The 15,308-nt window shown below is 45.4% G+C and overlaps 1 protein-coding gene across 1 annotated transcript in view; it reads left to right on the forward strand.

The window, feature by feature from the left end:
• Nucleotides 1–15,308, forward strand: part of wdpcp (WD repeat containing planar cell polarity effector) — an 80,336-nt gene that overhangs the window by 47,874 nt on the left and 17,154 nt on the right. The window contains exons 11-14 of the mRNA XM_061087567.1: nt 796–1,399; nt 6,993–7,181; nt 8,869–8,992; nt 10,223–10,286. Of these exons, the coding sequence (XP_060943550.1) occupies nt 796–1,399; nt 6,993–7,181; nt 8,869–8,992; nt 10,223–10,286 (981 nt within the window). The remainder of the gene's footprint in view (nt 1–795; nt 1,400–6,992; nt 7,182–8,868; nt 8,993–10,222; nt 10,287–15,308) is intronic.

The following is a 15,308-nucleotide window of genomic DNA, read 5'->3' on the forward strand; positions in this document are numbered from 1 at the left end:
AAATGGAGCGCTTATCATTAGTTGTCTTGACTGACAGCTGGGCGTTGATGAGAAAAGTCTACGGCTGCATTTCTTCTATCTCCAGGGGGAGTGGGGCTGCTGCCACGCGATGACTCAGTCCTTCTCTCACTTGTTCTCTGTCTGTGCTTTTAAAGGGCGTCTTCCAATTCCTAAAAAGAAGAACAAGTTTAAACAACAACACAATTATGATATTAAGTTCCAGTCTCGCTGCTTATACAACTTTTAGTCACATTTAACCACTGAACGGAGGAATCCTCCACCCAACCACCACAGTGTTTATATAGACATGTTCTTTAACTTCAGAGCCAAAGACATAGAAAGAAATAAAAGCAAACATGTAGAAATATATAAACCTGGTAGATTTGTAGTGATGTGGACAGAATTACAGGAATTACAAATTGTTTTTTAACTATAAATTTACAGGTAAAGTTTACAGGAACTCTGATGTTCGTACACTCACGTATCACCTCCTCCAAGGAGATTGTGTTTTTACCCGTTTCACTTTCTTTAACACTGGGGATTTTTTGACATTTTCACCAAATACCCAGATAATAATAAATGGATCTTAAAGAAAGAAATCTGACATATTAATGTTTGATATAAGGGATTGAGAGCCGCTTGGTACAGCTGCGTATCCCATTGCACATATTGAACAGTCAAAACCCTGAAAGGAGAGAGAGACAAAGAGGAGAAGGAGTCAGTGCACATTCTGAATCCTCTGACCTCAGGTTCCTGGAGGATGTGGATTGTGATGTTTCTCTTTGTCTCCATCAGGTCCTCAGCTCCGTGCGGACGGAGGGAAACCCCCTGGACTGTGTCTTCAGTCTGCTCCAGCCCTACCAGCTGCTCACGGTAGAGCTGCCCTCACGACCCCGGGGGGCAGAAGAGGGGTCCTGGGCTGACACCTGTGTGTACGAGTGTGCACGAGGCCGCCTGCACCGCCTGGCCGTCACCCGCGTCCCGCTGCCGTCCCTGCCAATCACCTGTTCACGCCACCCGATGGAAACCATGCTGCTCCTGGGCCTGAGTGACTCCTCCCTGGTCCTGTACGACCAGCGCCGGGGGGGCTCTCTCCTGGCCTCCTGCCCTGTGCCGCCTCACCTCCTGGCCTGGCACCCTGCCGGAGCTGTGGTCCTGGTGGGGGGGGGCCAGGGAGAGCTGGTGTGCTTCGACGCCGGCTTGGCCCCTGTGAACATGGCGCTGGTGGCGGAGGAGGCGGCTGCAGCCGCGACGCTCAGACTCCCTCAGCACCTGCGCTGCTCGGGGGGGCTGGGGGGGCTGCGGTGGGCCACGGGCCCGGACGGAGGCCCGGAGGGGACAGACACACTGATGCTGCTGTTTCACGAGGGACCACTGGCCGTCCTGAGATTCAGACTCGGTAGGAAAATAAGATTCAAGAATGACACATGACGGAATATTGTCAAATTCAAACCAAAACCACGGCTGCTTTTAACTATTTTACTCTTGTTTAATTTGTCTTTAAGTCTCGTCTACTATATGTTGCCCTAAAACAAATTTAAGAAACTGGGATCAAATATTGAGCAACTTATATTAATAACTAAAAATTGAATAATGGGATCTTGATTGAGTTTCTGTTCACAAGGTGATAGAAGTTAAACAATCTCAATATGTTGAGCAAACTCTTGCAGGGTCTCAAACAACAATGAGAAGTTTACAAGAGATTCATGTGGAAAATGTTATACATACTTCAAAAGAAACTGTGAAACTACACATACTAGTTGAAATATAACAGTCTAAAGGCTAAATTATACTCGTGGTTAGATTCGTTCAGCAGTGATGGTTTCATAGATTGAAACATGTGTCTCTTTATGTATGTTAGAGCAAAGCAGTCACTCTATACAGGTTTAATAAATGAACAGGGGCATCCAGGTCAATACAATGATTCTGTGGATGAACAAATCCTCCTCACCATCTTCGTCTTGTTCTAACGACGGAGTCTTCCTCCCTTTGGAGTCTTCCTCCCTTCGGAGTCTTCCTCCCTTTGGAGTCTTCCTCCCTTCGGAGTCTCCCTCCCTTCCGAGTCTTCCTCCCTTCGGAGTCTTCCTCCCTTCGGAGTCTCTCTCCCTTCCGAGTCTTCCTCCCTTCCGAGTCTTCCTCCCTTCGGAGTCTTCCTCCCTTCGGAGTCTCTCTCCCTTCCGAGTCTTCTTCCCTTCGGCATCTTCCTCCCTTCGGAGTCTTCCTCCCTTCGGAGTCTCTCTCCCTTCGGAGTCTTCCTCCCTTCCGAGTCTTCCTCCCTTCGGAGTCTCTCTCCCTTCCGAGTCTTCCTCCCTTCCGAGTCTTCCTCCCTTCGGAGTCTTCCTCCCTTCGGAGTCTCTCTCCCTTCCGAGTCTTCTTCCCTTCGGCATCTTCCTCCCTTCGGAGTCTTCCTCCCTTCGGAGTCTCTCTCCCTTCGGAGTCTTCCTCCCTTCCGAGTCTTCCTCCCTTCGGAGTCTTCCTCCCTTCGGAGTCTCTCTCCCTTCCGAGTCTTCTTCCCTTCGGCATCTTCCTCCCTTCGGAGTCTTCCTCCCTGCGGAGTCTCTCTCCCTTCCGAGTCTTCTTCCCTTCGGCATCTTCCTCCCTTCGGAGTCTTCCTCCCTTCGGAGTCTCTCTCCCTTCGGAGTCTTCCTCCCTTCCGAGTCTTCCTCCCTTCGGAGTCTTCCTCCCTTCGGAGTCTCTCTCCCTTCCGAGTCTTCTTCCCTTCGGCATCTTCCTCCCTTCGGAGTCTTCCTCCCTGCGGAGTCTCTCTCCCTTAGGAGTCTTCCTCTCCTCGGAGTCTTCCTCTCCTCGGAGTCTTCCTCCCTTTGGAGTCTTCCTCCCTTCCGAATCTTCCTCCCTTCGGAGTCTTCCTCCCTTCCGGGTCTTCCTCCCTTCGCCGTCTCCCTCCCTTCCGAGTCTTCCTCCCTTCCGAGTCTCCCTCCCTTCCGAGTCTTCCTCCCTTCCGAGTCTCCCTCCCTTCCGAGTCTTCCTCCCTTCCGAGTCTTCCTCCCTTCCGAGTCTCCCTCCCTTCCGAGTCTTCCTCCCTTCCGAGTCTCCCTCCCTTCCGAGTCTTCCTCCCTTCCGAATCTTCCTCCCTTCGGAGTCTTCCTCCCTTTGGAGTCGTCCTCCCTTCGGAGTCTTCCTCTCTTCCGAGTCTCCCTCCCTTCCGAGTCTTCCTCCCTTCGGAGTCTTCTTCCCTTCCGAGTCTTCCTCCCTTCCGAGTCTTCCTCTCTTCCGAGTCTCTCTCTCTCTGTTTTGGATCTGTCGCTGCCTCTGAACCTCTCTGTGTCAGAGCGTCCGCTGAGCGGGTCGTCTCTCTCTCACCTCTCCACCGAGGGGAAGTTAATTTGTTGGCGGGCGGCAGGGTTAGCAGGAGTCACGCTCTCAGAGGTCATTCGATAATCGGCCCCGGGGCACGAGCCCTCCAGGTGCATTCTGGGATGCATTTTTCCGATAAATCGTTTACAGTGGCTGCGCGGTCCCTCGGGTCCTCCAGATAAAGTTTGCCAATCAAAACATTTTCCGAAGCAGCCGCCTCACCCTGTAACACACAAGTACACACACACACACACACACACACACACACACACTCATACACACTCGCACATTCAGCGTCTTGGAGTGTGACTTTGGCAGGAAGATGTGACAGTGGCACGCAGGTCTCTGCTGAAGTTTGGAAGCAAGAGTGTGTGGGGGGGGAGGAAAGTAGAACACTGTGTGTGTTTTAAGTTTGTGTGTGTGTTTGTGTTTGACTGTGTGCACATGGAAAGAAAGGGGTGGGGGGGTTGTCGTCTTCCAACAATAGCTTCCCCTTCTCTGATCGTCTGCCAAGGTTTTGATGAAGAAAGTCACTGCACGTCTTTTCTCCATGATAATTCCCCCCCCCCCATCACATGTGTGTGTGTGTGTGTGTGTGTTGGAGCACAGAAAGGGAAGAATACACACACACACAGACACACACACACCTCATTTGTTTGTTTGCACTCCTTCTCTGTATTGACTTGTTTCATAAGGCCGCCTCATGACAGGAGGAGTGAGTCAGGAAGCGCAGAGGAAGAAAGACTTGGCCAAGATCCAATTCCTCCCTTTTTCCACGGGAGGCACCCCCCCCTGCCCCCCCCTGCCCCCCCGCCTGCACTGAGTTATCTCATCTGGGCACACGTTGGCCATGGCTGGACCTGCACCGGTGCCGGCTGTGGGGGGGGGGGCAGACCAGGGAATGTGCTGCACAACGCTGCAGCTAATAAATAGTCCTTTTTGTAGAGGTGGGAATTTAGCAAAATGTTATAAATGTTTTAAAAAAGGTATAAAATTCAATAATCTGAATTTTTAGGCCGTAAAAATATGAAGCAGTAGGTCTCACAAACGTGTCGGTCGGTCTAAATTAAGTTCTTGTTCATTTGACGCCGCTTCTGTCTCACTTATGATGACGTGCATCGTTTGTATTGTCTCCGATACAGATATTAATACGCTGTGATAAAACCACATGGAACTGATGGTCTACAAACACCTCAGTCCAGTAACATGGAGATTCTGTGGTGTTATTATCTTACTGTCTTCTTCACCTTATCTTCAAATATCATGAAGTGTACATTTTATTTCTTAAATTTATTAATTCATTAAGTTCTTAAACAAGTACACTTTTTAAACATTGTTAATAACCAATATATAAAAGAAATCAATAGAGTCCAAGCTGATGTATTTTATTATTTTAGTTTGTAAGAAAGAGACGATTTATTAAACTCTTTAGTGAAGTGAAGTCAAACCGAGGTAAAGATTTCCACCTTTGAAAAGGATAGTGATTTTCTGATTGATAGTCAGCAACACAAAAGTTTTAATGATGTTTAATTATTTCATATTTGTCTCCGATACAGATATTAATACGCTGTGATAAAACTGCAGAGAAAAACCACATGGTACTGATTATCTACAAACACCTCAGTACAGTAACATGGAGATTCTGTGGTGTTATTATCTTACTGTCTTCTTTACCTTGTCTTCAAATATCAGGAAGTGTACATTTTATTTCTTAGATTTAATAATTCATTTGGTCTTAAACAAGTACACTTTTTAAACATTGTTAAAAAACAATAGAGTCCAAGCTGATGTATTTTATTATTTTGGTTTGTTAGAAAGAGAAGATTAATTAAACACTTTAGTGAAGTGAAGTTAAACCGAGGTAAAGATTTCCACCTTTGAAAAGGATAGTGATTTTCTGATTGATAGTCAGCAACACAAAAGTTTTAATGATGTTTAATAATTTCATATTTTAGAGAACTTCCCCTCATGGATTGAATTGATCCCTCTGAGCTCATTCTTCTCATGTTCTTCTCCTCGGACGCCGTGTGTTCGTGCTGCTGACGATCTCGTCCTGATCAGGGTTTTTGTTTTTGTGTCTGACACGGTGACGCTGAAACGAGCTGGTCAAACAAGTGAGTGTAGACAGGTGTGGCACCGCAATGAGCCATTGTCATTGCCACCCAAGGACACCCCCCCCCCTCCACACACACACACACACACACACACACACACACACACACACACACAAACCGTACCAGCTCAGCTGATGTATTAGCCACATTAGACCACTCTGTAGGGGATTTGGGGGCTTGCTAATTGCCAGCTTGTCATTTTAATTGCCAGTACACCCCCCACCCACACACACACACACACACACACAGATACACAGACATATGCACTTGTCAATTAATTAGACAAGAGCCTGCTTATGGGGCTGCAGCCTCAGCAGAGACTCTCCGACACTGTCCAGAACATTGACTGTTATAAGAAAGGACGTAAGGAAACTGAAGCCAGAGTGGAAGTGGCTGAAGCCTGTGTTCCCTCAAATGACCACCAGGGGACGGAAAAATAAGTCATTTTAGTCTAAAGTCTATGAGAACCTGAGGCTTTAAAACGGCAGCAAACACACAAACCAGTGGTTGACGTCACAGTGGTTTGGCACTTGGTCCAGAACCTGTTGTTTACTGACTACATGAGTGTTTGTGTCAGCACATGAATTCCTGGTGGAGTCGAACTGGACTCAGACCAGTTTCCGTGTCTCGACATCTTGTCATTCACAGTTTTGTGGTTTTGTAATCTGCTCACATGAAATTCAGTCTCTGCCAAAACAAGCTGGTGATTCATGTTGACTGTTCTGTGCAGCGTCGTGATCGGGTTTCAGTCGAACACTAATCACCCCCGGCATTCAACACCTTCACTTCCTGCATCAGTTCTCTATAAAGTCACAAACACGTGTGCAGCTTCGCCCTTTTACACAGAAGAAGACACCGACACAACCATGAAGGGTTCAGAACCGTGGCCTTCTATTATTCAGCAGTCCTAATCGACACACACACACACACACACACACACACACACACACACACACACACACACACACACACACACCTAATTGATTGACAGGTCAATGCCAGCCTGACCCATCTAGTGCTCCAGGTTATTCTGCCTGGTCACACACTGAGAGAACCTCAGAGTATTGAAGACACATAAAAAATAGTTTTCTTTAATTTTATAGTAACATTTTGTTTCAGTTTCTACATTTTGACAGATTTAAACAGAGTAAAAATATAATTTTGTATTTAAAAAAATGTGATAATGTGATAATATGAATACAATAAAAACACATTCTAGAAAATGGGCAGTGGTTCGATGGACAAAGCCTGAAAGATTCACAAAGTTTCTATTTTAATGTTTGATCTAAATGTTGATCCCATAAGATAGAACTGTAGTTTTCAAACTCTTAAATTCAATGAAATCTCTGTATTGTTATTGGCCGTCGATAAATAGAAAAGTAAAAATCTCGGTTCCATTGATGTCAAGATTTATTTTTTAACAGACAATTATCAGGCGATGGGAAGAGATGGGAATCTTCGTATTTACTGTAAATGTGTTGGAGATGAACAAGATCCTGCTGTTTAATATTAATATTATTATCATTATTTCATGTGATAGTAACCTGTGAGTCTGTGTGACAGGGGCTCTGACCGGGGGCCAGATGGGACCAGGGGAGCTGCTGCAGCAGCGGCTGCTCTGCGGGCAGGTCACAGAGGCCCTGGGGATCCTGGAGTCCATGGACTGGAGCATCATGGGAGACCAGTGCTACCGAGGCCTGAGCTCCGTCACCAACTACCTGCTGAGGCTGGAGCTGAACGCAGAGAGAGAGGGTGAGTGAGTGGGAACTAGGGACGGGAATCGGCAGGGACCTCCCGATACGATACTATCACGATACTTAGGTGGCGATACGATATATATTGCGATTCTGTAAGTATTGCGATTCGATATTACGATTTCCTGGGATTTCTTTTGGTTATTTTTTTTTTTTAAGTACTGGACCATGGAAAAAAGTTGAATCATACCTTCAAATACAACACAGTCAAATTCACTTAGAGCTTTACAAGTTTTATTTCAAATATTAACATTAACTTAATGACTGCCGGGCAGCCAATAGAGAAAATAAATAAAAATGTGCCCTATTATTGTATAGCCCCAGTCAACTGCACACAAACTGACAGATTAAGAAATGTATGCCACTTAGGCTACTTTAAACAATAAATAAAAGGTAAATTAAATAGAATGAGTAAAAGTTTACTTAAAATATAAACTTTGAAATAAACAAAAAGTAGGCTACTGTTGTTTGCATGTAGGCGATGCAAAGCTAGTGCTTGGGTATGTTTAGATTCTTGTGCAAAAACAAGAGCTGGTCAACATGCTCTGGGGTGATGTTGCTCCCCCCATATATCCCCCCCGTATAAACCAATAAATATGTAATAAAAAATTTAATTTTTAAAAAATCGATTTTGGAGGCAGCATGGCGATTGAAAATCGTCATTCACGAGAATCGCGATTTGTAACTGAATCGATTTTTTTCCCCCATCCCTAGTGGGAACAGTCAAACACAAAGAACAGGTTTAGGTTTGTCTGTTTTCTGACTGTTTTCCACTTGTTTTACTCCCAGTTAAAACTAGAACAGCACCCAGTAGAGCTCATTCCTCCACCAAGGCCTAACAAACTCCTTTAATTCAACCAAATGCACCACAACAAACCCATAGATACACAAATTCACAAATCAGTGAAAATGTCAATCTCACAATGTTAAGACGAGTGATAACTGAGCAATAACTCCACCAAACCAGCACATTGGAATATTTGCATATTTGCACAAATTGAACATTCATCTGTAAAGATATATATTTAGATGTATATATTTTATTTTCTATTTTAAATTTTTGATATTCTATTTCATTGTTATTCTATTTTATTCTTTTTTATTCTATTTTATACTATTTCTATTTTTATTTTTATTTTTTGGGTTGAAATTACTGAGCATTGCTTAAAGACAGTGTGTGACCCAAGCATTTCATTGACAGTGACTACTTCATGTTATCTCTGTTCATTTGACAATAAAAAAATCTTGAATCTTGAATCTTGAAAGTTCCTGGATCTGCAACTTTTTATGGATCCGAGTCAAAATGTAACGAGTTCTTTCTCGACAACACGTTTCATCCTTTCACCAAGTTCCCTGGAAATCCATCCGGTAGTTTTTAGTGTAATCCTGCAGACAAACAAACACACAACACACGGACAGGCTGAAAGCAAACTCCACAGCCGAGGTAAATATTAGAGCAGAGAACATTCACATCTGAATCTCATCGCAGAGACGAATGCAAATAATGTAAACCAAGCAGAATCCGTCCTTCATGTATCGTAAAACCTCGTTAGCGTCATGGTTTGCAGTTTCGTGAGCTCGGCTGTCGAACTGTTTATGTTACAACTACAAATTGTGTTCTGACTCCCTTCTGCCACAAGCATATGAATATCACTTTATTGAATTGTGTGTGTTTGTGTCCGTAGCTCAACTGGAAGCAGCTCTGGGCGTGTTCTATTCTCCGCCTGCTCCTCTCTCTGATACGCTGATACTGGATTACCGGGAGCCAATCAGCAAGTACGCCCGGCGCTTCTTTCACCACCTCCTCAGGTAACGCCAGCCGCTCCCATGGTCCTGATCTGATGCACGGGGGGAGACATTTGTTTTTCATATGCTCTTATGCAGGGGTCATGGGGTCGAGGTCATACACTGGAACTAAAACCATCTGATTAACAGAAATAGAAGTTAATGGTGTGTTCATCTGAAACACAACCAGGAAGTGATCCATCTTAAAAACAAACAGATGTCTGATCAGTGATAAACTCTCTTTTCACCATCTTCCTTCATCTCACGTTGCTATTTTTTACGAATCCAAAAAGGGAAAAATAGCTTTTTGAATTATCGCAGCTTTGAGTGATTCATAACGTGAAGCTGCACACATGCACCTGTTTAGACTGTTGTTTCATTTCCCTTCTGCCATGAGAGCCTTTTGAAACGCCCGTTTGACTGAAATAGACCCTGTTGTTCCTGCACGCCGCCGCTCGCCGCCGCTCGCTGCTCTCTCCATCCGGCAATTACCCCCCCGCTCCCTCCCTCTCTCTCTCTCTCGTCCTCTGTAGCAGAGCTGCAGCGGCGTTTGGCATCCCACCTCCTTCCCTCGCTTATCATCTACCTGCATTCTTTCTCTCGCCATTAACATCAAATGAAAAATCCCACCCTCACCAGACACACACACACACAGACACACACACACACACACACACACACACACACACATACACACATACACACACACACAACTCCTCTGTTTGCTTGTGTTTGTTTCATGTTGGCTACCGACAGGGAAACTTGAGGTGTTTTGTACTGGGAGATACAGCTCTCGCTCTCTCTCTCTTTTTCACTCTCTCTCTCTCTCTTTTTCCCTCTCTCTCCCTCTCTCTCTCTCTCTCTCTCTCTCTCTCACTCTCTTTTTCTCTCTCTCTCTCTCTCTCTCACTCTCGCCAAGCTTTAATTCCGTATAATAGGGAGAGAGCTATTATTGGTTTTGTTTTGCAGAGGTGTGTGTGTGTGTGTGTGTGTGTGTGTGTGTGTGTGTGTGTGTGTGTGTGTGTGTGTGTGTGTGTGTGTGTGTGTGTGTGTGTGTGTGTGTGTGTGTGTGTGTGTGTGTGTGTGTGTGTGTGTGTGTGTGTGTGTGTGTGTGTGCGTGTGTGTGTGTGCATGCTTACAGATTGAAGGAAGAAACCGATCCAGTGACCTATTATTCATCTTTCATTTTCAGGTTCACAGTGTTGTGCGTGTGTTGTCGTGTTTTTTGTGTAACCGTCTCCTCTGTCTCTGCAGACACCAGCGCTTGGAGAAGGCCTTCCTTCTCGCTGTGGACCTGGAGGACAGAGATCTGTTCATGGTGAGTGGAAAAGATCAAATGTGTAAAGGAAGCTAAAAACACCAGACATTGTATATATCTACATTTTAACCTCAAGTTATAATTTCTGTTCCACACTCACAAATAACAAAATGAAATAATAATGTCCGATCTTGATGGAGCCGTATCCATTTTTTGTCCCTATCTATTAATTAGTTTGTCTTTGTATAGCACCTTTTAAAATGTGCTGAACATGTGGCTTATTTTATTTAGCTAATTTACAATTTAAAGAAAATATAATGAAGCCTTGAAAACCATAAATTAAAAAAAGACAGGTTTCTCAGTGCTATTGTTGGATTCATCAAACGTCCATCTCTTCTCTTACTGTAACTTTCTGTTTTCCTGTAAAAATATATGTTTAAGGAAGAAAAAGTGACACAGGTGATCAATAAATATTAATAGATATAATATGAATAAACCTTGATTATATATAATCACTCATAATGTTAAAATCGCTACATGAATAATGTTACGTTACAGTAAATTAAATATTCAGACTGTTCACTGATTAATAGACTCCATTGATAAAAGGGAGCATTATATTTTTATGAAAGTGTTTAATTTAAGAGTGTGTGTGTGTGTGTGTGTGTGCGTGTGTGTGTGTTGCGTGTCAAGGAGCAGGTGTGATCTCAGTCTGGGCCCCAAACTTCCTCCTCGGCCTTTTCCCCTCCTCTCATCTTCCCTCTCACTTGCTCATTCTTCCTCTCCACTCTGCTCCTCTGTGTGTTTGACCCTCTTTTCCATGGGGCCTCCTTTTGCTCCATGCTTCAGCAACACCATAGACATTAATACAGAAACCCCCCCCTACACACACACACACTCTCACACACACACACACACTCACACACACACACACACACACACACACTCCGCTTGGCCCTTCAATCACATTGATAGCACTGCTTCCAATTCCCTCCCCACTAAGTAGTGCTGCTGGGAAGCCCAATTGAAAAGGTGGAGTCGAGCCTGTGGACCTTGAAAGAGCGCAAGGGGAAGGGTGGGGTGGGAGTGGAGGGCTGGAGAGGGGGGGGGGGGTAGTGGTGTAGATGGAAAGCTATATGACAAATGTAAAAAAACAGAGAGAGAGAGAGAGAGAGAGTGAGAGGGAAAGAGGAGAAACGAGGTCTCTCTGACTATTTATAGGTGTCAAGAGATGAATTAGGACAGAAAAAACTATATTTTTAAAACATATTTTTGTAACTATACAAAAATACACTTTAACGGGTCAAATCAGCTATAAGTTGATTGAGGCCTGTTCTTATTATAGTAATTGTTCTCAGATGAGTAATAATTAGAGTTATTAAAACGTTAAGTCCTTAACACCCATCTGATAAAAGTGTGAGTCAAACACAACGCTCCTGGATAACAGGTGTGTGTCCGAAAACAAGTGTGTGTCCGAAAACAAGTGTGTGTGTGTGGATTATTATCTGAGAAAACTGTGAAAATGTTGAATTCTCCGACTCCACATGAGGATCTGAAACTCAGGCTAATTGATTTATTTTTTTGCACAGGCCAAAATTAACTGTTTATTTGTTCTTGTTATTGAAGTTTATGAAATATGAAATAACACATGAAGATGTCGGGCGTATTCACTTCATCTCACTTCAAAACCAACTACCCAAACTTTTACCTTTAACCCTAAAGTGGTCAGATATCACAAAGTGAAATTAAATCTGTGTGATGCAGTTTACTCACACAAGACGCTGATCTGGCACTTTTCTCACATTAGGACAGAAAAAACTATATTTTTAAAACATATTTTTGTAACTATCCAAAATTCTTTTAACGGGTCAAATCAGCTATAAGGTGATTGAGGCTTGTTTCTTATTGTAAATAATTAACATATCTTAGAAGAAAGTAATGAAACATCTTTACATTTAGATGTGAAAATACACAAACTCAGGACATTTCAATCATTTCAACCTTTTCTTCCAAAAATTTTCACACGAAAGGAGCAAAATGTTTTCATCAGGAACGTTCAACACATAAATCCTTTTCATATTTTGTACCAAATGATAACCTCTGTTACGGAGGTTATGTTTTCACGCCTCTCCGTCTCTTTACTGGTTGGATTCTAGATGTTTTTCAGTTTCCTGTTTCAAATCAAACCACGTGTGCAGTTCTCTTTCCAAACTGTTTATCTTTTATGTCTGAAGCTATTGTTATTATCTTTTTTAAAATGCCCTTGTGATAAATCAGAGATAGTTTGGTGGTCTTCTTCTTCTCCTGCGTGTTTTTACTCATCGTTAGAAGTCACTCAACTCGACAGATAACTGCAAATACTTATCCTCGGGGATCTGTAACAAAGTTAATTCTCTTTCAAGCACTTTCTTTTTGCCTCAGTGACCAAGAGAGCAACAAAGAGAGAGGAGGAAGAAAAGGAGGATGTTGACATTTCACCCCTCGCTCTGTCCCCTCGCTCTAATTAGGTTGTGTTGTTGCTTTAACCCGCTGCTCGGCTGATTGAGTCGAGGTGGGCGGGGTTAATGAGGGCAACCCCCCCCCCCGCGGCCTCCGCCTCCGCCGAACCGCTCAGAACCTCCGGACCTGCTCACAGAACTCAGTAACGCGTAAAATGCACACGCACACATAGATAACACACACACACACACACACACTCCTCACCCCTCCCAGAAACGCCCAGCATGATACACCCCCCCCCTGCATCACCAGGACCCCGACCCCCCCCCCCCTGGTGTCATTGTCTCCCAGCTAACAATGGAGGCCCTCCAGCCTTTTCTGTCCCTGAGAAGAAACCTTTTGTTAAAATGAAACACTTCAGTGTCGGGCTAAATTGAGGGGGAGGAGGAGTTGGTGGTCGGGAGGGGGGGGGTGGTGGCGGAGGTGGAGGTTGAGGGGGGTTAACGCAGAGGTGGTGGGGGGGGGTTAACGCAGAGGTGGTGGGGGGGCTACTGAGTCGTTTGCATTTTGTTTTGTCATAATTGACGCTGCTCTGTAGCTCGTTAATTAGCCTTTGATAATGAGTTGATGATGTGACCAATGAGGTCATTCGTCAAATCCTGTGGACGAGGTTTTTGTTTCTTCACCTCCCTCCCTGTCCCCCTTCCTCCTCTTCTCCCTTCCTCCTCCTCTCCCTCCTCTTCACCTCCCTCCCCGACTCCCTTCCTCCTCTTCTCCCTCCTCTTCACCTCCCTCCACGACTCCCTCCTTTTCTCCCTCCCCGTCTCGCTTCCTCCTCCTCTCCTTCCTCTTCTTCCTCCTCTTCTCCCTTCCTCCCCGTCTCCCTTATTCCTCCTCTCCTCTTCTTCTTCCCTCCTCTTCTTGCTCCTCTCCTCCCTACCTCCTCTTCTCCCTTCCTCCTCCTCTCACTCCTCTTCTCCCTCCTCTTCTTCCTTCTCCTCTCCCTCCTCTCCTCCCTTCTCCCTCCTCTCTCTCCTCTTCTCCCTCCTCTTCTCCCTCCTCTTCTCCCTTCCCGTCTCCCTTCCTCCTCTTCTCCCTCCTCTTCTCCCTCCTCTCCTCCCTTCCTCCTCCTCTCCCTCCTCTTCTCCCTCCTCTTCTCCCTCCTCTTCTCTCTCCTCTTCTCTCTCCTCTTCTCCCTCCTCTTCTCTCTCCTCTTCTCTCTCCTCCTCCTCCTCTCCCTCCTCCCTTCCTCCTCCTCTCCCTCCTCCTCTCCTCCCTTCCTCCTCCTCTCCCTCCTCCTCTCCCAGGGTCTGTGATGAAGCTGGTTAATTAATATTAAACGATGCGATATCTGAATCTTTTGTTCCCAGATGAAAACTCGTCTTGTGTCTTGTTAGATTTGCTGAAGCAATAAGTAGAAGATGCGTGAGTTGGGTTCAGCTTCTATCTCCTCTGGATCTGCTGCTGGAGCAGGTGTCGCTTGTCTTTGGGAATAAGCTCGTTGTCGTCTCTCAGATGAGTAATAATTAGAGTTATTCAAACGTTAAGTCCTTAACACCCATCTGATAAAAGTGTGAGTCAAACACAACGCTCCTGGATAACAGGTGTGTGTCCGAAAACAAGTGTGTGTCCGAAAACAAGTGTGTGTCCGAAAACAAGTGTGTGTCCGAAAACAAGTGTGTGTGTGTTTGTGAATTATTATCTGAGAAAACTGTGAAAATGTTGAATTCTCTGACTCCTCAGAACTTTTGGAAACACTCATCACTCCTCCAGGCTCCTCTTCACCTCCCTCCCCGTCTCCCTTCCTCCTCTTCTCCCTCCTCTTCTTCCTCCTCTTCTCCCTTCCTCCTCTCCCTTCCTCCTCTTCTTCCTCCTCGTCTCCCTCCTCTTCTCCCTCCTCTTCTTCCTCCTCTTCTCCCTCTTCACCTCCCTCCTCTTCTCCCTCCTATTCTCCCTCCTCTTCTCCCTCCTCTTCTCCCTCTTCACCTCCCTCCCCGTTTCCCTTCCTCCTCGTCTCCCTCCTCTTCTCCCTCCTCTTCTTCCTCCTCTTCTCCCTCCTCTTCTTCCTCCTCTTCTCCTTCCTCTTCTCCCTTCCTCCTCTTCTCCCTCCTCTTCTCCCTCCTCTTCTTCCTCCTCTTCTCCCTTCCTCCTCGTCTCCCTCCTCTTCTCCCTCCTCTTCTCCTTCCTCTTCTCCCTTCCTCCTCTTCTCCCTCTTCACCTCCCTCCCCATCTCCCTTCCTCCTCCTCTCCCTCCTCTTCTCCCTCCTCTTCTTCCTCCTCTTCTCCCTTCCTCCTCTTCTCCCTTCATCCTCTTCTCCCTCCTCTTCTCCCTCCTCTTCTCCTTCCTCTTCTCCCTTCCTCCTCTTCTCCCTTCCTCCTTTTCTCCCTTCATCCTCGTCACCCTCCTCTTCTCCCTCCTCTTCTCCCTCCTCTTCTCCCTCCTCTTCTCCCTCCTCTTCTCCCTCCTCTTCTCCCTCCTCTTCTCCCTCCTCTTCTCCTTCCTCTTCTCCTTCCTCTTCTCCGACTCCTCAGAACTTTTGGAAACACTCATCACTCCTCCAGGCTCCTGACTGAGGATCTGAAACTCAGGCTAATTGATTTATTTTTTTGCACAGGCCAAAATTAACTGTTTATCTGTTCCTG

This window comes from Limanda limanda, chromosome 15 (assembly GCF_963576545.1).
Source record: "Limanda limanda chromosome 15, fLimLim1.1, whole genome shotgun sequence".
In the NCBI taxonomy this organism is placed as follows: domain Eukaryota; kingdom Metazoa; phylum Chordata; class Actinopteri; order Pleuronectiformes; family Pleuronectidae; genus Limanda; species Limanda limanda.